The 25,845-nt window shown below is 38.2% G+C and overlaps 1 protein-coding gene across 3 annotated transcripts in view; it reads right to left on the minus strand.

The window, feature by feature from the left end:
- Nucleotides 1-25,845, minus strand: part of lancl2 (LanC lantibiotic synthetase component C-like 2 (bacterial)) — a 54,893-nt gene that overhangs the window by 27,161 nt on the left and 1,887 nt on the right. For all 3 annotated transcript variants that reach the window (XM_062991197.1, XM_062991198.1, XM_062991200.1), the window contains exons 2-5: nucleotides 20,517-20,634; nucleotides 19,488-19,695; nucleotides 15,903-16,050; nucleotides 12,446-12,592 (exon numbers count right to left, since the gene is read on the minus strand). In XM_062991197.1, the coding sequence (XP_062847267.1) occupies nucleotides 12,446-12,592; nucleotides 15,903-16,050; nucleotides 19,488-19,695; nucleotides 20,517-20,634 (621 nt within the window). The remainder of the gene's footprint in view (nucleotides 1-12,445; nucleotides 12,593-15,902; nucleotides 16,051-19,487; nucleotides 19,696-20,516; nucleotides 20,635-25,845) is intronic.

Here is a 25,845-nt window from a genome sequence, read left to right on the forward strand (position 1 = left end):
TTATTATATTAATTTTAGATAACTTTCAGCAATGGGTGTGGATAAACACTTGAACCCAAAAAGGAAAGCAGAATTAAAAAATTAAAAAGAGAGATTAAAGCTTGGGTGTAATATCTTGCTGATGCCTTACACTAAGCTAGATGATGTACTGCTGTTCGAGCAGCAGAAGGCATGAAGTCAATGAGGAGTCATGCTTGCAGAGAGCAGCTGTGATCAGTCTCACCGCGCCACTAGCATCAACAACACGGTAAATCAGCCGCCAATGTTGGCACAGCTGCTGCTGCTGCTGCTGATGACATCAATGTCAGTTACCTTATTACTAGTTTTTATTCTGACCAACATTACTGATACTACAAGTGTATTTTAAAAAGAATATGACATCAATAATATTACAGAAATCAAAAAAGCTGCAACACCTTGTCTAGTCACTAGCAGTGGTACCACTGGTAAATTCCCAAGGCACTGTTTTTAATGTTGCTACTACAGTAAACATATATGAATTAGGGATGCACCGATTCAACTTTTTCAGTTCCGATACCGATCCGATACATATACTTTGCATATCGGTCGATACCCGATACCGATCCGATACCATTGTTGAATTAATAAACCGTATACTTTATCATGTGGGAAAGACTTAAGGCATCAGGATTGACTTAAACATTACTAAGTTTGCCAAACAAAATATAATTAACACAGATATAAATGTACTGAACTGCTATTTATTTGTCAATAAAATAATAAACAATTGTGCAGGACCTTGGCACAGCATTCAAATTCAAAATAAAAAAGTTTAAATATTTTCTTAAATATTTCTTCTTAAAATATTTTAAAATAAATTAAATGTATCAGCTGAAACTGAAGTAGTTACACAAACAGTAATCAATCTTATTTTTTAAATATGTAGTGTAAACAGTAATTCAAAATAAAATCTAGCAGCGGAAGAACCTGAGATTAAACGAATACCTTCGTACAATACAATCAGTAATAGAACACTGTAAACAAGCAAACATCTAGTGCAATTCAACATAAAGGGTGTGTTGGAGAAGCTAGCGATCTCTCTACATAGGCAGCATTATACGTCATCCTGTGCGCGCTCCCGATAAGGAGACTGTTAGAAATCCTAGATGCCTTAAATTCCTCACTTCTGAGGTATCTTAACATTTCAATGTTATTTTGGCTCAAGAACGAATGAGCGTCCGACGCTGCCTTGGTGATCAAGGCAATCCCAGCATTCATTGTGGGTCGGGTGCTCTTCTCTCACAGAAAAATAAACATGGCTGACGGGGCGGAGAAACGAATGGAGTTATTATCAAACGTAAATAAAATATTACTGATCTTTAACTTGTATAAACTTGTACCGAGTGTTTTTATTTGCAAGTTCGAGCTTGTCAGGAAATGTAACCGTTATCGGTACATGAAGGAAGATGTTATATTGACGTTAGCGTGCTGTGCTACCTCAATTCATTGGTTTTAATGACAAGATGCTAAACGCGAAACCCGATGGAAGCGCTGTCTAAGTAGCGTGTTCGAATAATATTGACTTATTAGAATCCTCTCTACTGAGGCAGCGTATCGGCCCCATGGATCGGCCAAATTATCCGATACCCGATCTATCTCATTTTGGTAATATCGGGACCGATATCCGATCTTAATATCGGATCGGTGCATCCCTAGTATGAATGCATCTAGCACTATAAATGTCTATTCCACATTAGGACTAATGTCACACAATGCAGCGTGTTTGAATCTTACCCAAACACGCAAAATATTTTTATTTATACCTACATACAGTTGCAATGGGAAATATCCAACCACTTCACCTTAAAATGTATAGTGTGATGTGTGTAGACTTGAATGAAATTAGTAAACAGTAACAGTAAAAAGAGGAAGAATTTGTTACATCCAAACAATTTTGATACATTGACATAATTTTAAGTTTAAATTAAAAAAACATCTAGATCTCCTGACAAATGTCCATGTGTACTATTATTCAAACAGCAGTCAGTACTAGGTGGAACATCCTTTTGTCTTGATAATGTCTATTAAGCAATTTCGGCGAATGCTAAACACATTCTGTTTAAGAAAAGCTACCAGCTCATTGAGGTCTGATTGCTTTCGTGCTGAACCTGCCACTCCACGGTATTTCAGGACCGATTCCCTAACCAAGCTTTGGTTAAGTGCTCTTGCTGGAAAGTCCATTTATCACCAAAAGTTCAATCTCACCACAGATAGCATAACATTCCTTCTCAAAATGCCTTGTTATTTCCATAAATCCATGATGCACAGTCACACAATCAAGCTTGCCATTTTCTACAGCAGAAAAACATGCCCACGTGACCATGCACCTTCATGTTTGACCGCAGGGATAGTACTCTTCTTGTCATAAGCCTCACCTTTCTTCAAACCGCCAATCCATATCCAGTTGTCACTATAATTGTGTCCCAGAGCTCTGCAGGCCTATCCAAATTCCTAACATACATCACCTTTCCTATTGATTACAGTTTTTTAACCTTTTGGGAACTGAGGATACTAATTGTTGCAGTTTTGCAAGTGACTCTTGCTTAAGAGATGCCTTTAGCTGCTTTAGAGACTAGGGCTGCAACGAACGCTTATTTTAGTAGTCGACTAATCTGACGATTATTTTTCCGATTAGTCAACTAGTCCGCGATTATTTATGTCATACCCTCCATCTCTGCCTTAACATAAAACCCTGTTATGTTATTTAAGTTCCAATATCAAATTAAAATAATGACCCATGAAACATGAATATGAAACTTAAGCTTGATAGTTTAATTAAATATATTTGAAACATTAATACACAATCATAATAAAAAAAATTCAATGAAATAAGAAAGCTTTGGACAGCATTAGAAACTGTTATGTTTCAGAAGTTATCACTCTGGAAGTCAAAAACATATATAACATGTCGTTGAGAGACATGTAAATGCTGTCTGTGAAGACCTCAGCCATTTGAGGGGTTCATGAACCTCTTCTCATCACATCCACACTCCATTTCTTAGTGCTATTAATAGAAAGAGCAAAAGAGAAAGCTGTATTAATTATCACAAACTGAAGGCTATATATCATAGTTTATTACAAATAGTGTACTGGCTATGCCAACTAAACCATAACAGGTTAAATATCTTAACTGAATTATCTGCTAAGCTAACTAGCTATCATATTATTTAGAATGAATGCTCTTATTAACGAGAGCAAAAATATGGAAGACGAGACAGGGTAACGTTAGGCTATAATGTTGTTATATAACGTTACTCATATAAATGACTGGTTAACTATTGCACTTAATGCGTTAGCTAGCAAACAAACCTGAAAAATAGCGAACTCTTAGATAGTTTTCCGACAGGTACACTAGCATTAACAAACATTAACTACGTTGGTTAAAGCACATAGCGGTGTAAAAACTTACCAGAATAACGCTGCTCATCACGGCTGCAAGGCGTTTCACCGGAGTGCTGGCGTGAAACCATAACTCTGCTTTGTAGTGTCTGCGTCCAGCTCGTGTCTTTGGGTTATTTTGGCTGAAATACTTTAGAACAGTGGTTCTCAAACTTTTTAGACCGAGTACCACCCATTATCAAACCAAAACTTCCAAGTACCACCTATGTTTCTCATCACAGAACCACATATGGCACAAATTAATTAGGGGTGTGTGTGTGTTTACGTACGTGTGAGTGAGTGAGTGAGTGAGTGAGTGATGGGAATTATGGCTTCTCGACGGGAGCCGGATCTTTTGGCTCGGTACCTTTCAAAGAGCCGTTCAAAGAGTGACTCATCGCACTACTAGGTAAACTATAAGACACGCCCTATATTAACATCAAATTTGAATTTGCATTAAATGTAGGCCTAATTCAAACATCACTTAAATTAGAAAGCTTAATTTCAAAACTACAGGGAAGAGACAGACTGTGGTTGCATTTCATTAAGTTTCAGAAAAATCCTCTCTTGTATAGAGATGTGACTGTGTTTGTTTCTGCTTTAAAACATAAGCACAATGAAATAATCAGATTTAACAGAATTAAACAAATTTATAGTTTATTTCTCAATTATTTGTCATTATACTACCAGCTCTCTGTGTGTGTGTGTGTGTGTGTGTGCGTGCTCCTGTGTGTTTCGCTCTCCGCGATACTGAAAGTGTTTCGGATTTGAATATCGACAATAAACAGCTTACGATAGTGATGGGAATTCCGGCTCTTTTTAGAGAGCCGGTTCTTTTGGCTCGACTCACTGAAAAGAGCCGGCTCTTTCGGCTCCCAAGTGGCTCCTTAGATTTTTTTGTTCCTTAAATAAATTTTTTACCAAATTACATGTAAAATTAATTACTAATGTAAGAACATTGTATTAAATGTTTATTATTTAAATGGCTTTATCTATATACTCAACATGAAACTACAACAATAAATTATAAAATACAAAACAAAGACCCATCTCAATTAGACCAAAAGGTCTGATTGTGTATATTACTTGTAAATTTGCATCTAGAGTGAAAGAACACATCAACAAAGCATCACTCAACAAAATATAAATGAAAATGTGCAAAACAAAAAAAAGAGCAGCATCCAGGTGACAGTATTTGTAAGTCTTTAGTGAAGATCCTGTTTCTCCCTGTTTTCATCTGCCCTGTTTTTTTTAAAAGATTCTCTCTGAGGGGACAGATGTTGCTACATTACACAGTCTATGTGCCATCACATGTATAAGATGTGGGTAGACTGAACACTTGGTCTCCCACAAGTTCAGTGGGTCTGAACTTCTCTGTAAAAGAGGTTCCTCGTGTCCAAACTTTACTATGTCTCCTCTCACTCATTTTCCTCACCTCTCCAGCGTGTAATGTCTGACTATGTAAAGCGCTGAGTTCTCTCTCTCTCTCTCTCTCTCTCTCTCCTGTTCGTGTGCACGCTGTCTGTGCATGCCACTATGCATCTTGACCAATCACGTGCGGCTTTAACAGAAAAAAAAACGGGGGAAAAAACCCGGAAAAAAACGAATCGGCTCCTAATCAGGAGCCGGATCCCATCGTTCACTTTAAAGAGCCGGCTCTTAGAGCCGGATCGTTCGCGACCGACCCATCACTAGTTAGCACTGAGCATGTGAGTGAGTGCGCGTGTTTAGCGGAGCAGCCTTGTGATGTCAGGAACGAGATCAGTGAGCTTCAAACGCAGATCTGCTCTGACAAAAGCAAGAGAGCTACTGATAACTTTACTTATAACTTTACTGATAACTTTTTATTTATAATGATTTATACTGATTTTTTTATTTATAATTATTAAATTATTTATTTTTTCGTTGCATATTATTACTTTTCCGAGATTATCTGGCGTACCACCTCGTGCTGCTTCACGTACCACCAGTGGTACGCGTACCACAGTTTGAGAACCACTGCTTTAGAAAGTTTCAGTCTCTTTATCTTTACCTCTCTGTATTCATAAACTCCCCGCTGCGCCATGGAAGCAATGCTGCGCCCCCTGCAGTCCCTTTAGTGCATTGCATCAATAACGACTAGTCGACAATAAAATTCCACGTCGACAAATAATCGTTGCAGCCCTATTACAGACTCTTCAGTCCTCATGATGTGCCATACATTTTCAGTAGGAGACAGATCTAAACAGGCAGGCCAGTCAAGCACAAGCACTCTGTGTCTAAGAAGCATTGGTGTTATGGCATTTGTAGAATGAGGCCCAGCTATAATCATGGCCTTCCCAGGAAAAGACATCACCTTCACGACAGCTTATATGTCTTTAATACCCCAGTATACGCCTCTGCATCAGCGGTACATTCAAACATATGCAAGTCACCCATGCTGTGGGCACTGACACACACGCATACCATGACAGATGTTGCCTTTGGCATATTTTGCTAATAACAATCTGGATGGTCCTTATCTTTAGCATGGAGAACTAAATTTTTTTTAAAACAAGCTGAAACATGGGCCCAAATGTCTTTTAAGCCCATGTGACCATATTAATCACATTATTTTTGCTTTGTAGCATAAGTTTACCATTTAATCTTTTTTTAATGCATTTTCTCCCCTTTTTTCTCCCTTTTAGCGCATCCAATTGCCGATCCCTGCTGTAATTGAGGAGAACGAAACTAACCCACGCCCCCTCCGACACGTGGGCAGCATGCCGTATGCATCTTATCACCAACACTTGGACGAGTGCAGCTCAGTACTTTGTACGGAGAGACACACCCTGAGAGCACTCTTTTCTCATCTCTGTGCCGGCGCCATCAATCAGCCAGCAGAGGTCGTAATTGCATTAGTTATGAGAGAGAGACCCCATCCGGCTTAATCCCACCCATATCTGAACAACAAGCCAATTGTTGTTCATCTTGCCGCTCAGCCTAGCCGGCACGCAGAGCTGAGATTCGATACGATGTATTGGAGATCCCAGCTCTGGTTCCAGCGAGTGTTTTTACCACTGCGCCACCTGAGCGGCTTATTATTATCATTCTTAAGGGTCATTGAGCAGTGGGTTCCAGCCTTGTCCAACACGAATTAACATTTCTTTACATTTTCTTAATCTATTCACAATATTGTAAATGATGAATAACCTAAATTATTTGCAATCATTCATCAAGAACTGTTTTCTTTTGTACAGATTAACAATTATCCCAAGCAGTTTGGCACAAAGTGGTGAGCCACAACCCATCTCTGCTTGCAAAGATCATCCTTTTATACCAATTTATGACACCCTCACCGGTTACCAATTCACCTGCTTATTGTGGAATTTTTTAAATAGTGTAAGAATATTCTGATATTAAATATAAATTTAAAATGTACAAAATTTATTCATTCTCGTAAACCTTTATTTAACTGACAAAAAGACAGATTCTTGTTTTTATTGCATTTTACAAAATGACCCAAATCTTCCAATTGGGGTTTGTTTTTCATATTTTTTATATTATTCAATTTGCATCTAACATCAAATGTACTTTATCAATGTGGCAAGTGTGACTGTAGTTCAAGATTTATTCATTTAAAGATGAATGCTGCTGGATGAAGAACTGTAATTTTAATGTTAGGCAAAATGATAGTAATTATTCTATTACAATGCTGTGCAGACCTAATACATAAACACACCCAATTCTATTATAAAGACATTCAACTGCATGATTACGAGCAGTGAAGCATGTCCATTTGCGTCACCATTACGCAGAGCCTGATCGCCTTAGCAACCACACACCAGCTCCACCCAATCAGCTCAAAGGGTCTGTGTGAGGTCTGTGTGTGTGCGTTCTGCCCACCTTCCTACACATTTCTCAACATTTATGGGCAGCATCGCTGGACCCTCATTAATTATTTTTTTATTTCTTGGTTTGGACACAGTACTGCAATGGTCCACTGGGGGTTTTCATGGCACTATTTCTAAATTACCAGCAAATAGCTACATATAGGCTCCCTCTATTAATAGCAGGTACTGATTCATCAGCCCTAGCAAATGCTGAAGCAGCCAAACCTCTCCCATCAACAAAACTGATCGATGATGCCGATGAAGCTATAAGGGGGGATGGAAAGGGAGAAAGGGGTTCAAGTGAAGAAAATAGCTATTAAATCTAGCCTGTTCTTATAAAAATGGAAATCTATTGGTATTACCCCCTTTGCACATCTATATGTTAGCCCCCCCCACACACACACACACACACCATTCTTAACTGAGCATTGCAGATCACACAATTACCTCATTATGTTTCTTGCTGCCATACAAATACACACATTCCTTGACTGCTTTGAAACACTCTTTTGGCTATCACATAATATTACATTCTAAACCATGCTTATAGCTGCACATTTGCAGCAACTACCTTAAAACTATGCACATACACACTTCCTGAAGCATTAATTCATGCCTCACTTTCGAATAGGCATCAAAAGCTACACTACATGAACAAAAATATTTGGACAACAGATCGTGAGCTTGTGGGACATACCATTTTAACAACAAATGCTATTAAAACAGAGTAACCTCTATGTGACTTTATTAGCTATAACAACAGCCACTACTCTGAGAAAACTTCTCACAAGACTTTAAAGTATGTCTGTGGGAATTTGTGGCCATTCAGTCAAAAGCCTCAATTGACTCACTTTCCAAAGCTGTTCAGTGTGGCTGAGGTCAGGGCTCTGTGCAGGCCACTGGAGTTTCTTTAAACCAAGCTTTACTTCATGTATTTATAGACCTCACTTTGTGCACAGAGGCACAGTCATACTGTTAATGGAAAGTTAGAAGCATGTCATTTATATAATTGATTTATTACACCTGTTAGCAGTTGTTGTGGATGAAACACATTAATTCAATAATAAAGGCGAATAATTTTGGCAATATAGTATCAGCTTGTCAGAAAAGAAGTTGGTGAAAAGGTGACAGATTAAAATAGGAACACTTGAAAATACATCAATAAACATGCCAGCACATCCCTATAATAAATGGCCTGTCAATAAGATAAAGGGTGATGGGCAAAAGCTTTAAGTGCGTTTTAGGTTGGCATGCTGACATAAAGTGTACATACACTCTCTTGGAAGTACATTGTCTTGTAACTCTCAAGCTTTTCACAACCTAGAACTGATGAACTTACAAAACAGCCAATAAGAGTGTGTGGTGTCATCTGGAAGGCCACTGTTTTTCATAAAGAACATTTCAAAAATCCAAGTGGAAATGTTTGGGGTGTGCCCTAGTCTAAGTTTTGGCACCTCTGCTAAAAATGTATTTTTTTTAATAATAGATTTTTGCTGATAACTGGCAAAAAAATTAGAAAATACCTCTCATGACTTCACAGCAGCGTGTTAGGCATGTTAGGAATTAACAGCTTTTGTTTTACTCATTGTAGTTTAATTCCTAAAAAATCATCAAACACTGAAAACACACAGCCAATAAAATTTCTTCAGAATCTTCAACAAAAACATAGCAGTTTTTTTTTAATCTGCAGTTACTGTTTTACTGAGACATTTTTAATTTAATAAGGAAAAAAATTATGATCATTTCTAAAAACTGCATGGGAAAAATATATTTGCAGGGATTACAGTAAATATTCCACTTTGATGGATTCACGTCTACTAAAATCAATTAATGAAAGGTAAGTGCTTTTGTGAGTCTGTTTGACATGACTTTGCAATTTGTGCAAATTAAACTGAATTGAAATGCAATAGAATTATACAAAAAAGGACATCAACAAAATAAAAGCAAAAAACGCTAACAGATGTAAATGCATTTAAATTAGGATTTTGAAAAAGCAGATAACAGCAGGTAATATGTTGGGGTCAGAAAGCCATTGGTAGTGTCAAGTGCCACTGTAAAACAAAAACTATTTAGTCACCTTCTGCATTTCTAATTAAGAGCTGTGCTGGCAACTGAATCGAGTTTGGCATGCTGTCAGCTGGGTTAAAATGAAATACATCAATACTGCACAGCGAATACAAACTCTAAAAACTGTTCATTTAAGCAATAAAAAGTAGTGCTGTGGGAAGCAAGCGTCCTAAGCTTCCATAAAGTCCTAAAGTCCAAGAAGTGAGACTGCTCAGGACAAACATGATATGTGCTCTTAGTTGTAATCCAGTAACAGGCGAATGAGCAGTGGGTCAACAGAGTGAGACTAAGCAACCTAAATAACTGCCTAACAGGGTCGGTCTGTGTGCCTTGGTCATTCGATTTTCATTTCATAAACTATTATTAAAAAACGGAAAAATTAGCCGTTTCTCGTTTTCGATTCCATTACTGTCAATTTTGCTATACAGTTTCAGAAACCAAACATAAAGTATGATCCTTTATTCCAGTTCTGATTTGTTTGGTATATGATTTTATATACCAAAAAATACATTTAAGTTCACCTTTTGAAATTTTTTAAAATAAAAATCGAATGACCAAGTGTACACAGAGCAGAGTGGCAAGGCCGCACAGCAGGTAGTATGTAAGAACCAAGGTGTAGAACTGGCACAGTTTTTATGCTGAATGCCTTTCCTGACAACAATCCTTATTTTTTCAGGGCTTGGGACTTGTACTGAGAGCGCACTGACAAGTGCACCGGCCACAACTCCTCGTCCCTTTTTTTATACCCTGCCAATCATGTCTCTGTAAATGTCCAACTTGCTGATGGCAATGCTGAGATTCAAACCCTGGTGAGCTAACTAAATGTTACGTACATAGAAAGTGAAAAACTTCTTGACACAACATACATCAGTGTATAATGATTAGAATGTTTAAAAACAGTCTGACTGAACATAAACTGAACTAAAATAAATCTTAACTTGGCTTTTAAATTATGTGAGTTGACCTCTTGAAGATTTACGCAGCTAAGTCTCTGAAATGGATCTTAAGCATGTTAATAGAAATTTGGACTTTTTGGGGTAAATAGTGTGTAAAATCCAACAGTAATTAAGCAGTGACAACAGTTTTGATAGAAATAGTACCCCTACACACATCCTTTTCTTAAACTGCTGAGGATATGGCTTTTTATTAGCAGCATTTATTATAAACATGTGTTCTGATATTTTTTGTCATCTAACTACTGGTCAGTTTTGCCAACATTTAAACCTTGTGGAGATATTGTGACTTCACAATTCAAAATTATTTATTTGTTTATTAGGATTTTACCGTGATGTTTTACACACTTTGGTTACATCCATGACAGAAACGGTAGTTATTTGTTACACAAGATTCATCAGATCACAAGTTTAATATCAAACACAGTCATGGGAAATTTTGTATCTCCAATTCACATCACTTGCATGTCTTTGGACTGTGGGAGGAAACTGGAGCTCCCGGAGGAAACCCACGCAGACACAGGGAGAACATGCAAACTCCACACAGAAAGAAACCGGACCACCCCACCTGGGGATCGAACCAAGGAGACCTTGCTGTGAGGCAACAGTACCCACTTAGTCACCGTGCCGCCCGTACGCCAACATAAACTATGCATGCAGCAAAGTTTTCCATCAGTAATCAAGAAGTGATCATACTTTACACATTTATACACACCTTTTTTTTTAAACTGCACTAGATATGACCCTTTGTTAGCAACATGTATTGTAAACATGTGTTCCTGATATTTTTTTGTCATATCCCTGAATCTAACTAATGGTCAGTTTTGCCAATATTTTAAACTTAACAATCCGAAACTGAACTTCTCTTAACCCTCAATTGCTCCGACTGTACTGAGTCATAATTTTGGATAAAAGCGTCTGCTAATTATATTGCACACTTTAGTCCTGTGATGTGTAATTACAGGCTCCAATTTTCCAACAATTCAATCCATTACTGGTCGATCCTCACAACCATGGCTGGATTACTGACCGGGCCAGTGGGGCCAGCGCCCAGGGGCCCTTGAGGTCAGGGGGCCCCGGCCCAAAACATTTTGCGATGCCTATCAACATTTATGATACAATATATTTTTATTTCCGAGGGCCCTCCATTTTAAGGATCCTCTGACTATTAGGGACTTTGACCCCAGGGCCTCTTGGGGCCCCTAGCCATGCTTTTGGGCCCCTTATGAAAATGGATGAGGCGTTGTGGCACTGCTCTGACTTCGACTTCTGGCTATTAGGGGTCCTAGGAAAGAGGGGGGCATATTTTTAGAGGGCCCTGGTTATGAAAGCCCCTACCAGGGGGCCCTAGAGAAGAGCAGGGCATACCATTAGAGGGCCCTTGATCACGAGGGCCCCTGCTATGGGGCCCTTGACTTTTATAGAAGTCGTTTACCATGGCTCCTTGACTTTCTAGGGACCTACAAATTGCCAGGCAAGCGACCATATTTCATAACAGACGTTTTGTTGCAAATATGCGATTCAGGCCCTTACTTAATGTTTCTGAATTTGTATTGTTTCAAAATTATTATGTTCAATTTCTCTTTTAAGCGCAGAGAATGCATACACACACTTAACTGAGCTATTTGATGTTCTTTACATGCCTGACAATATGTCCAACAGTGAGCTCACTTTAAAGGCTAACTTACTCGCTGCAGCATATCCTTCAGATCTGAACATGAGCCTGGCAGATGAATTGATACAATACAAATCATTCATAACAGAAAAAGAAAAATGTCCTAGTAAAATGCTCAAAACCATGATAAATTTGAATTTACAGTCAACCTTTCCAAATGTCTACATAGCACTTAGACTTTTTTTGACTGTGCCTATCACAAATTGTGAAGGGGAGCGTTCATTCTCCAAACTGCCCAGGGGCCCAGACTATCCTTAATCCATCCTTGCTCACAACACCAGAGCAGCAGAGCCAGATAAACATGACTCAGTTCCCCCAAGCAATTAATGCTAAAGTCAAATAAATAAATAACACATCACTTCATTACAACAGAGCAGCAGTATTGAAAGAGCAGCCTAAATGCAGTTGTGAGTATAAGCATTTCTCAGCTCTAACAAGTTGCTAATTAAGAGACACATAAAAATTGTATGATTTTATGTATTACCCAGGCTGCTTCTTACCTGCATCAGCATGTAGTAGATTCCTCCCAGTCCATGGGCTGCACCAACATACTGTTTCTTATGCCACTCGTACAGCAACGGGCATCGTTCTGTCTTCTTTTCTTCTTTGGATAGGTTTTTTCCTGACTCCAAGATGGTGGTCACCACCTATGAGAAACAGACAAGAAAAATGTATCATATGTATCATATTATTACACACAATCTGCAGGCATCCCTTTCACTGCCTTTTCCCTCTTTACCTCCCAATTTCAAATTGTGAATCCAATACTTTGGTTTCCACATAGAGCCAAATCCTGTAACCCCCCCCCCCCCATTTGGTAAAACAGACATTTTATCTGTTTGCTTGTTTATATACATTTACATTTATACATCTTTATATGTGAGAATGAAGCAATATATAATACAATAATTGATCTCACGCTGAGCTGACCATTCCACTACCATAATCATTATCTCATGAACCTCCTGTAGTGCCACAAGCAATTATTGTTTGAAGCAGAACTTATGCTGCCTTGAGTAAATGTCATAAACATGCATTATCATCATCATTCCTTAATTCTTTTTACCCTCTGGGAGCAATCAAAATGCACAGAGATTTTCACTGACTCAGCATTCACCACCTCAGCCCTGCTCCTATGTTGACATTTTCTTCCAGCCAGAGCCACAATCAACTCATAGTGTTTACCAAGCTTTACAATGTTCTATTCTGTCAAAAAATAATTAGACAAAAATAACCCAAGTAAACACAAAAGGCTTTTTTTTCACAGATAGTTTCAATTATTAAAGACAAAAATGTTGTTCAGCCCTACCTGCCCCCCTAGTAAAACAACCAGTTATCCAATTTAACTGACAATTGGGTTGAATTTCAATACCCACACCCAGTTATGATTACTATTAGACCTGATGAATATGAACACCACTTAAACAGAAAAAGATAAAATTGGAAAAAGATTTCCAATGTTTTAAATGAACTTTATTGTATTTAGCAAATAAAAACACATTTAAAATTTGGTGCCTGCAACACACTCAAAAAAAAAGTTAGGACAGCGGCAAAATAAGAGTCAACGGTTTATAGATTTTTTTTTTTGTACGTTTTGGCATTCCACAATAAGCAGGTGATTTCGTAACAGGTGAGGGAATCATGAGTATTAAAAGAGGAGCCACTAAAAACTCGTGGCTCAAGAGAATTGAAACAGATTGAAGAGAATTTTCAATTAATTCGAAAAGATTGATCAATGTAAAACTGCAAATAATTTACCTTTCACCATCTACTGTCCATAATATTCAGGGAATCTGGAGAGACCTTAGTTCGTGTAGGGCAAAGCCGGAAACCACTTTCGAATGTGTGTGACCTTTGAGCTTTCAGATGGCATGGCATGAGAAACTGTCCTACTGCAGTGATAAATATAGACACATAGGCTCTGGAGTACTTCACAAAACCATTGACACTTGACAGAGTCCACTGCTGCATCAAAAAAACGCAACCTAAAACTGTATTTCACAGAGAGAAAGCCATGCATCAATTCTATGCAGAAATGCCTACGATTTCCTTGGACCCATGCACATATCAGATGGCCTGAAAGACAGTGGAAACATGTGCTGTGACCAGATGAGTCCAGGGTTCAACTTGTTTTCAGAGAAAAAGGATGTTGAGGCCTCATTCTGGATGCACTACAACTATAGACACAAAATGTATGTGCTTGACTGGCCTGCCTGCAGTCCAGATCTGCCTCCTATTGAAAATGTATGGTGTAGCATGAAGAGCATGATAAGACTGACAGTGACCACACACTGCTGAGCAGCTGAAGTCTCCTAACAAGCATGAATGAAGAAAAAATCCACTTTTCAAAACTGCAACAATTAGTGTCCACAGTGACCATTATTCATTTATTTATTAGGGTTTTAACAGTGTTTTACACTTTGGTTACATTAATGACAGGAGAGGTAATTAGAGGTTACACAAGATTTATCAGTTCAAGTTCAATGTCAAACACAGTCATGGGCAATTTTTTTTTATCTCCAATTCACCTACTTACAGTCTTTGGACTGTGGGAGCAAATCTGAGCTCCGGAGGAAACCCACACAGAAATGGGGAGAACATGCAAACTCCACATGGACCACTCCACCTAGGAATCAAACTCAGGAGCTTTTTGCTGTGAGGCGACAGTGCTACCCACACCAATGCACCACACATTTTCAATAGGAGACAGATCTGGACTGCAGGCAGGCCAGTCAAGCACACACATTTTGTGTCTATAGTTGTAGTGAATCCAGAATGAGGCCTCTACATACTTTCTTACTGAAAACAAGTTGGAACCTGGACTTATGTGGCCACAGCATACGTTTCCACTGTCTTTCAGACCATCTGATATAAGCTTGGGCCCAAAGAAGCTGGCTTTGAGCCACCATTAAAAACCAATAAAAGTCTTATTAATAGGAAACGTAATGGAACACAGAGATGACCTGTCCCACAACTGTTTTATCCTAGTCAGGGTCACAGTGCGTATGCCTTCCACAGAGTCATCTATTGGGGCTAAATCAACTGCATATTCAAAAACCAAAGCATAGAATACAGGATAGAAATCAACGTTAGCTTGCAACACACAAATCCACTGATGCCACCTATCCCCCTGCAGTCTCTGTTTGACATGGGCATAAATATGGAGCCCCCCTGCAGTCTCCACTACACCAAACTTGTCAAACCAAACCATGTCTTTATGAATTGCACTTTGTGCACAAATGCTGTGCTTATTCGAGCAGTTGCCAAAAAGTGGAAACCATATGATTTATTGTAGATGCTTGATTTTATACAAACTTTAGCAATGTGTATGGTTAGGAAACATAAATTTGCCTTATTTTATGTTCCCTTCATGCACCCCAGGACCCAAAGTTACAGCAGTGTTAAATGTGCTGATGTCCATATAAGACAGGCTAAAATAAAACAACACAAACTCATAACCTTCACATTTTAAATAGCTCCTCACTCTTTACTTTTTTATAGACCATCCAATAAAGCCTAGAAATGAGTTTTGTAGCTGATGTGCACCAAAGTAAATTTGTAACACATTCCCTGTGGCCTCTTTTATCTTGTGCAGCTGAAGCCAGTATGCCAATATGCCACAATCCACAGTGCTTAAATATTGGACACAAGTGTATAGGGAGCTGAAACAGATTACAAACTACTGAGTCTTTCCAAAAAAACTTTTTGGTTTGGACAGCACTATGCCACAGCACTGTAGTGTGAGTGTGCTACAGTTCCAGGTACATGAGTTTAAGCATTGCCTCCAAATATTAGTTGTGTAAGTGTTGTCTGTTTTTGGTCAGATTGTATTCAATGTTTGTTTTCAAGCGTCATAATGTAAATGCATTATTACTTGTCACATGATCTTGTAGACCTACTAAACCCAATGTAATGTGATACATAAAAAATAAAGGTATCTTTCAAAAGAGTGTTTACCTTGGCGATTGTGGACTCATCCACTGTGTCTGGGCCAATCTCTTTGTTGACAAACAGCAGAGCATAAAGGTAGCCGGCTCGACCATACAGTAGCTCATCAGGGATCTCTAAATCTGGACTAATGACAGAGCGCTGAAGCTGGAGCAACCTACAGCATTCCAGTAAGATGAAAGAGACATAAGGAGGAATAAAGAAACTACTGTTAGTGAATGGTAATCTTCAACTTCAAAATTAAAAATTAAGGATAATTTAATAATATGGGGGTTCTTAACAGATGGACTGCACAGGAAGAGGCCACTAAAAGCTGCCAATAATTAGCTAACCTTGGGTAGAGATATAGAACTGTAGAGCTTGAGTAAAATGTATGTTCATATAAAAAAAGTGGGAAAATATATAATAATGGGATGATAAACAGTGAGGGGAAATAAAGGTTTACTTCATTTGGTTTTGTTTTTGATATAATTTGCATATATTCACTTCCAAGTGTAAGGGCTTCATTCTCAGAAACAAAATTCTTTAACAACGCGAATAGGAAAAACTCCAAGGTGATAGCAAACACTTAAAAATCCCTGTCAATATAACTGGTTCGATGATCTGCAAGTAAAAGGTTTATTGAGCCACAAATCATTCCAGACACAAAATTTTTCAATTTCACAAAGCTCTCAAATGAATGCTAGGAAAGGTAAAAAGAGAAGCTAGTAGTCATTTGAAAAGAGGTGCAGGATAATCTGAAGAAGCAGGAACATTATGGACACAGAAAATGATGACACATAAATGAGTGTCACGATGATTAAGATTATGTAATACACATATGCAGTGCTTGCAGAGAGTCTTTAACACCGCTGTGAAAACAATTTGGCCCATTAGTCTTTGCAGAATTGTTTTAATTTGGCTAATGCCAAGTTCACACTACACGACTTTCCCAGTCGTCAGGTCGCTGTACAGTTCACACTATACGACTGAATCTCTTGCACTCGGGAGTCTTTCAGTCAGTGTATATTTCACACTACACGACTGATCGGCGATCGGGGGTTTCACACTACACGATCCATCACCAACTGGAATCGCAGGTGAGCTTCTCTACGTTTAGTCACGAGAACAAACACGAGAAGTGACCAATGGTTTAATGATACCACGTCCAAAAATGCACGTCAACAAGTAGCGAGTGATCAAAGTTTGTGAGCTGATGTGCAGCGTAAAATCAAAGAGGAAAATAAATGAATCTGAGTGGATTTGGCAACACAAACAGTATAGATGGTTCTGTAGTAAGTTGGAGGTTAATTAATAATTTTGTAATGCAGCGTGGGTGTTATGTTTTGTAGAGGACCAAATCAGAAATACTGTAAAACGTGTGTGTGCCGGTGTATCCTGATATAAACTATATCCTCTCCTGCATTTCCCCTCACGCTGTATCCTGCGTTCTCATTGGCTGTTCGACATGTCACTCATTTCCAGTCGTACATCTGAGATCAGATATCTGGCTTTCTAGAAAACTCGATCCAGTCGCCGAGCGGGCGGCAAGCCGGTTGGGTCGAGTTGTTGGATAGTTCACACTTAGCGACTGAGAGCCGAGTTTTGATCGCCGAGCGAACGCTGAGTTGCTCCCGACCCGAAAAATCAATCGCCGACCAGTCGCCGAGCGAAATCTGGCCAAAAATCGTGTAGTGTGAACTAGGCATAAGTTGGAGGGTTCTATGTCTTGCCACAGTATTTCAATGAAATTGAAGTCAGGCCACTCCAATTCCATTTCTTCTGAGTCATTCAGAGGTGGATTTGCTTGTGTGCTTCAGATCATAGTCCTGTTGCCTAACCTGGGCTTAAGCTTTAGGTCACAAAATGACTGGCAGGGATTCTCCCTCAGGATTTTCTGATAGAGAGCAGAATTCGTGGTTTTATCAATCATGACTTCTTCTTTTTCCAGGTCCTGAGGAAGCAAAGCAGCCCCAGACCATCACACTACCACTATCATGTTTGACTGTTGATATGACGTTCTTACAGTGAAATGCAGTGTTAGAACCTTTTGGAAGACATGGATTCTGTTACATCTGACATAAATCTAACTTAAAAGTCTTAAGGGTTATCTACCTCTGTGTTTTTTTTTTTTTTTTGCATCTTGCAATTGTCCGAAGGATGCGATTTTGCCCAGTGTTTATTTTAATTGCTGAAATTGGTACACTGACATTATTGAGCAATTAAGGCCTGTAGTTATTACGATCATCATCTGGGTCTGAGGCCTGCAATTTTTTTTTTGATAATCGACTGGGTTCTATTTTACCTCCTGGATGAGTTGTTGTTTGTTTGTTTATTTGGATTTTGTTTTACACTCTTAGTCACTCGTTACACAAGGTTCATCACTTCTCAAGGTTATATCAAACACAGTCATGGACAATCTTGTATCTCCAATTCACCTCACTTGCATGTCTTTGGACTGTGGGAGGAAACCGGAGCACCCGGGGGAAACCCACGCAGACACGGGGAGAACATGCGCACTCCACACAGAAAGGACCCGGACCGCCCCACCTGGGTGTGCTACCCACTTAGCCATCGTGCCGCCCTGGATGAGTTGTTGATGCATCCTTAGTAAAATGTTGGTAGGCTGGCCACTCCTGAGAAGGAGTGGAGAAAAATGAGGGGAAAAAGTGGGAGTGTGCCAGAGAAAAATTAAGTCATTTTAGATCAGATTATGAGCAGGATTAGAGGTCATAAGGACCTAATAATCATATAATCAGCTACATGCCAGGAGCTGCATGCTGAATAAGCATGGCTAAATAATACACCATCCCCCCTCACAAAGCCCTACACACTCTGTAGTCATAAAGACATAAAGCCAAGGGTTTAAGCTTTTACTACTAAACAGTCTAATACAGTGCCTTGAAATATTTATCCCCAAACCATTTCTTATTAATTATTAAATCATTTAATTGACTGAGAGGGATCATAATTTAAATCCATCATTATAACAATCTCTCTAAACTGTGCTCTATTCATTTTTTAATCAATCCTCACTAGATTTTCAGCTTCTTCTCAAGGTATCTCAATAATAAAAGGCTACCACCACCAAATTTTAGAAATGATGTTACCTGGCTGTTAAATTTATGCTTCACATACAAATTCAGACTAAGAAAGAATTCAGACTAAAGGGTCCAACTCCCATAAAGAACTTTGAGTGCAACACAATGAACAAATGTGTTCCATATACACATTCAGTTGTAGCCACTGATTTCTGCCACTAAGGAAGATTGACAGTTGGTGTTAGTGTACAGAATAATCAGATTACTGCAACCATGTAGATTATGGAAATAGTGATAACTGGGTTTACATGCACTTGTACAATTGTTTGTATAAATGATCTTGGGACCTGTAGTGTCTCAGAAATGATTTTAGGTGACATTCTAGTCTCCAGCGTCAGATAAGACATAAGTAAAACCAGCCCTATTTTATATTTACAGAAGTCACAGAAAGAAAAAAAAACATACAAGGCATTCCCATAAATGTACACAAGTACCAATTTCCACAACAGTCAAGCCCTGAAGTTTATGAAATGCCCTGAATCCAAAAGAAACATAAAAAAGATTAGAATTATACTTTGTGAGGCACTCCTTCGAATCAGCTTGGTTCTTAAGGCGATGGTGGACGACAGCTCCCACGGCCAGCGGCCCTGCGTCACCACACAGAAAAGTTACTTTACGGCCATTCAGGTTGCGCAGCGTACGCTTAACGTAATCCAGAGAGCGGTGAAGGTGAGAGACATCATCAGTCACACGATGCAGCTGCAGGTACAGCAGGGCAATACCTACAACATCAACAACAGGTCTCACTTCAAAAACCACAAAATATATAGACACTGTATATTTCTGTAATATTCAAATGAACAAAAGTGCTTCAATTTCAAAAGAAGCTAAATAAAATGAATCAGTGTTATGCACAAATTGTTAACTATGTGAGGTAGAGATTTCAGTGATTAACTGGTTAATCGATAACCAGTGCTAATGCTGTCATTTAATTAATTTGACAGCTGAGGCTTGATTCCAGTTAAGAGCGCAGCTACAGATCTTTAAAGAGAAAAAGTGCCGATCTGAAACACACCTCAACCCACGTGTACGTGCACCAGCTCTGCTTAAAGACACATACACAGATTTAAATTTTTATAAATTCACATTATTTGAATTAAGAATGCTGGAACTATTAGGGATTTAAACTACAAACTTAATTAGTTTACTGTCAGTATGAACTGAGGCTGCATGTTAATATCTGCACATGTAAAACAGTGTATAGCGTTGCTTTTTTTAATGATGTGGATCATTTGCATGATGCTCAAGTATAATAGTAGTAATAATTTATAATTTCATCAAAAGCTTCAATATGATATAACTGTATCTCAATTCAGCTACATGAGTATCTGAATAAGTATCATGTTTTGTTAGAACCTGTAATGAACTGTTCACTACCGATGTTGATATGAAATTAGGTTATGTTTTTATATTACATAATGGAACTTTATGAGCTTGTCTTTTATTGGTTAACCATCAACTAAAGAAGGTCGGTTATTGGTTGAAAGAAACTGGCTAAATTTGCATGCCTTAAAAGTAATCAGACAGCCAGAGGAATCCTCACCTGTCCAGCCTGTGTAAGTAGAGAAGTCATGTGGATCTGCAGTCTTCAGCCCCTCCTCCATCTGCTGAAGGAGATCTTTGATCTTATTCTGCACTTTCTTTTGGAAGGCCTCAGTGATCTGTTAGTGTAGAAGGAAACGAGCTTGAAATAATATAATAATATTATATTAATAAAATATAAAATTACAATATTTTCCACTACTCAAATGCTATGATACTACAACAGGAAAAAATAAATAAATAAACAATGCCATTGGATCAAATTGCACAAAAATAATCACTGCAGTAAAGCGTGGTGGGGAGGAAGTTCAGTAACATACATGACAGTTCATTGTGAGTGAGATTTGCGCTATTCTAGTTACCCATGATGATGTAATTATTGTTGACTATGATTTCAAATGTACAAGAGAGACAAAATAGTGGAAACTGTAACAAATATATAGATATACATACACTGATCAGCCATAACATTAAAACCAGCTCCTTGTTTATACACTCACTGTCCATTTTATTAGCTCCCCTTACCATATAGGAGCACTTTGTAGTTCTACAATTACTGACTGTAGTCCATCTGTTTCTCTGCATGCTTTGTTATCCCCCTTTTATGCTGTTCTTCATTGGTCAGGACCCCCACAGGACCACTACAGAGTAGGTATTATTTAGGTGGTGGATCATTCTCAGCACTGCAGTGACACTGACATGGTGGTGGCGTGTTAGTGTGTGTTGTGCTGGTATGAGTGGATAAGACACAGCAGTGCTCAGTCTCACTGCTGGACTGAGAATAGTCCACCAACCAAAAATATATCCAGCCAACAGTGCCCCGTGGGCAGCGACCTGTGACCACTGATGAAGGTCTAGAAGATGACCAACTGAAACAGCAGCAACAGACGAGTGTCTAATGGAGTGGACAGTGAGTGGACACGGTATTTAAAAACTCCAGAAGCATTGCTGTGTCTGATCCACTCATACCAGCACAACACACACTAACACACCACCACCACGTCATTGTCACTGCTGTGCTGAGAATGATCCACCATCTAAATAATACCTGCTCTGTGGTGGTCCTGTGGGGGTCCTGACCATTGAAGAACAGGGTGAAAGCAGGCTAAAAAAGTATGTAGAGAAATAGATGGACTACAGTCAGTAATTGTAGAACTACAACGTGCTTCTATATGGTTTTGTTTGTTTGTTTGTTTATTTTATGGTTTAACGCCATGTTAACACGTTGGTCACATTCATGGCAGGATCATTGAAGTTTTATTTATTTATTTTCCAAGTCTTAGTCTTTCTTGTTTCATCTTAGTTTTATCTATCTTCATATGTAAGTTCTCAATTTTCTTTTCTTTTTCCGTGATTTGTTGATTAAGGGGTTTAACATCATGTCTTCATGTAATTAATAATTGTGGCTGAGAGGTGCTTCATTAGATTTTCACACTTTTGTGATTAGTTCAGTTATTGCAAGAAATTTTATTACTTTTTTATAGTGTTTAGAGTTGAAAATTTCTATCAGATTATTCGGGATTCCTAACTGATTTCTTATTGTACTGTACTTGTGACATTCGATAATGATGTGCTTTATTGTTAAGATGGTATGGCATGTGTCACATGTTGGTGGGGGTCCCCCTCTCAATAGGTGTGAATGAGTCAATTGGGTGTGTCCGATGCGGCATCTAGTCCATACAGCTTGCTCCATTCTGTTTGTTGGCATAGGTTTCTGGTGTGTGTTGATATTGGGGTATATTTCATGAAGTTTATTGTTGTGTTGTAATTCCCATTCAAGCTGCCATTTGTTGCTTCTATATGGTAAGTGGAGCTGATAAAATGGTGAGTGTAGAAAACAGGAGGTGGTTTTAATGTTATGGCTGATCGGTGTATATTGGGTGCCCATCCCACCCAGGCACCCCTACACATAGCCAATCATGTTGAACATATTTTATTGCTGCAACACTTCAGCACCAATAATCATAATTAGAAGAATTTATAATATGCCTTTATGTAAGGACAGAACATTTCTACTGGTACCCAAGTAAAACAAACTACAACTGTCATCTGTGATCAATTGTGTTGTGTTTAGTACCTAGTAGTAAGAAAATGATTTAATATATTAATGGGGCAGCGTGATTTATCACTGTGCCACCTGAGCGGCTTGTTTTTTAATAACTTCATCCCTAAGACATTTGGAAATCACCTTCATAATGGCTGAATCAATAAAAAAATTAATGCCTTTATTGTCATTGTACATATTAAATACAACAAATTTTGCTGTACCACTCAAAAGTAAATTATATTCACAGCTACATAATCATACAAAAATATCTTCCTCACACGCCTAAAAGTAAATATCACTTAATTTTCAATTTTTGCAGCTTTAACAGAACTTAACTTTATGTGACCTTTAGATACATAGGCTTTTTTCTTTTTTTAATGTTCAATCCCAAATCAGAAAAAGGTGTAACTGTGTGGAAAATGCAAGTTAAAAGTGAAACACAGTTATATAACCACATGGGCAAGGGTTTTATTTGGTAAATATTTGTCAAGCACTACAATACAGATTTACATTTACAAATGCCATTTAAAACTTTACTGAGCAAAATGAAAGACTAATTATTTTGAATTATTCAGAAGACTAAAATCCAAACACATAGTGTGAGTTAATGTGAAGTGGAAAGGGGTAAATTAAACATCCCAAAATAATTGTTTATCCTGTCCAATCTGATTTTTAATTTAATGAAATGAGGATTTTCATTTCATATGCCAAGACAAATGACAACAGCTCAGCGTGACTACCGGTAGTACAAGTGTCTCTGGGTACTGGCTGGTGGATGTGAAACAATGGAAACCTTTAATCAGACTGAAAAACAGCATACATACTTTTGATTAAAATGTGTGGTGTCACTGCAGGACATTCAGAGCCAGAGCATTTTCACTTTTCTAATTCTTTCACAGAGCACATAACTCTGATACAGCCGGGTTCAATATCTCATTTGCTGAAAATGTGTGAAATACAGACAGTGAAATAGAGGTGTGGAGAATCCATCAGCACTTCTATCAGAAGCGTTGAATCTGTGAGATGAATACTAATAAAATGGATCACCTCTGCACATTACAAGCCACATGTATGTTAAGACTCTACAAATACAGATCTTTTTGGATATTTTGCATCATGTCCCAGTATAACAGTAGAACTCGGCTTATCATCTTATCATAATGAGACTAATGTTGTCAGAAAGACCTTTAATATATCAACTGCAACTATTAACTGATTAGCATGTTTAGTTAGTGTTGAAAATGAACTGTTTAACTCAGACTGTTCAAAATCTACACTCCAAATTTTAAAATGTTGATCTGCTTACTATGTGTTACTTTATTATATGAAACTCTGTCAGGTGTTTTATGTATTGATCAGGTGCCATAAGCTTTTGGTTTTTGGTTAACCAGTGACCAAAACTGCCAAAATGTGCATTTCAAATGTAAGTCCTTGTTATATTACCACCTTACTGATTAGTAATTCCATTAAAAATTACATTCCAAGTTCAAGGCAAGAATTTTGAAAGGCACTTTTCTGTTCCAGCATGTGCACAAAGCTAAGTTTATGAAGACATGGTTGGACAACTGTGACAAAAAGGTACTCCAGTGGCATGCACAAAGCTCTGACCTCAAATCTATTAAATACCTTTGGAGTAAATTAGAATGCCATTTGAAAACCAAGCTTTCTCACCTAAAACTACAGTTTAATCTCCCAAACTCCAAAACCTTGACTAAACAGGCACAAATTCCAAAATGCACAATAAACACGCTCAGTGAGAAGCCTTCACCGAAAGGTGGAGGATGTAACAGTTGCTAAGTGAGGTGGAAGAATTTATATTATTGACCATAAATTTAAATGAGATTTAAATGGGCTTATGGTGCCCATTTTTGGCCATACAGTGAACAACACTAAGACAACCTTAAATGGGTTTAAGGGGAGGGGTGTGGCCAAACAGCCTAACCACTGGGAGATGCACTTGTCAGTGCACTCTCAGTACAGGTACCAAGCATGGACAAAATAAGGAGGGTTATCCGGAAAGGAGTGTGGTGTAAGAACTGTGCCAAATCAGGTAACCCGAAATACAGTAGCAGGCAAAAGAAAAACAAAATAAATAAATGTTGGAAGTCCTTTGCTCATCATTAATTACGAGAGATCTTCAAAAAGTTTCCACACTTTTATATATATTTTATATTTTATTGGTGTCCAATACATCGATCGCACAGAAAACGCTGGTACATGCGCCTCATTCAAACAGGTCAGCGAGACTGACATGAAATGTGGCCACTGTTTCTTTAATTTGCGGTTTGTTACCATGGCTACGCCTCATCCCGCATAAAACACAGCTAATCTAGAACATTTTTATTTAGCCAGTTTGCTGACGAAGACATTTTAACCCCACAATCTGACATTCATATGAAACGCTGCACTTAGCTAAGACAAGCCACTTAAATTACAAATATAGAAAAATTCACTGGATCCTGTAAAAACTACATTTCTACAACTCTACATGAAAAGGTGCTGTAACCATAAAAGAATTAGATAGCATCAATTTTGGAACTTCCACATATTTGACAGCTTTTTCGGATCAACCTACTTGTGTGAATCAGCCTTTTCCCACATGAAAATAATGAAGTCTAAATGTGGGCCTACCCTTACTGATGAACACCTGAAAAACTGCTTGAGAACTGGTATCAGCAGCTCCTGTCCAGACCACATAAACCTGACTGATACCATTCAGAGCAAATCATCAGAACAAGGTCAGTATGATTTTTCAGTCACTTGCCATGTAAAGCTGAATATCAATATAGGACCTGAAGTGCATTTAAAAAGCTTCAAAGCTTTTTTGAAAAATGATGAGGCCGACCTTAAAAAGTCGATGGTGATGACCTGTAGACTGAAACAGTAGATCTCAAGCCACGAAAGTGTGGGCACCCCTGGTCTAGATTTACAGAATGGAGAGGTATTTGTCAGGGATGAAAAAAGAAAAACAGCCACTAATACAGTGATGAGACTTGAACTCTCATAAATCACGTTTTTGGCACAGATACAACTTTATCTTTTTTTTTTGTTGATATAATAGACTGATTGAAGGAGCAGTTTAGTGATATGTCAAAAAGTGGTTTGATAAAGTCAAGTACAACAGAAATTACTGAAATAAAGGTGAAAGGAACATTCATGATCTTTGAAGTTATTTCAACAAAATTAAACTTGGCCTATTTTTGTCAGCATTTTTTTTGGAAGGGGGGCATGAAACTTTTTCATCTTCCAAAGAGGGGCATGACAAAAAAAGTTTGAAAACCAC

Source organism: Trichomycterus rosablanca, chromosome 3 (genome assembly GCF_030014385.1).
Source record: "Trichomycterus rosablanca isolate fTriRos1 chromosome 3, fTriRos1.hap1, whole genome shotgun sequence".
Classification (NCBI taxonomy): Eukaryota; Metazoa; Chordata; class Actinopteri; order Siluriformes; family Trichomycteridae; genus Trichomycterus; species Trichomycterus rosablanca.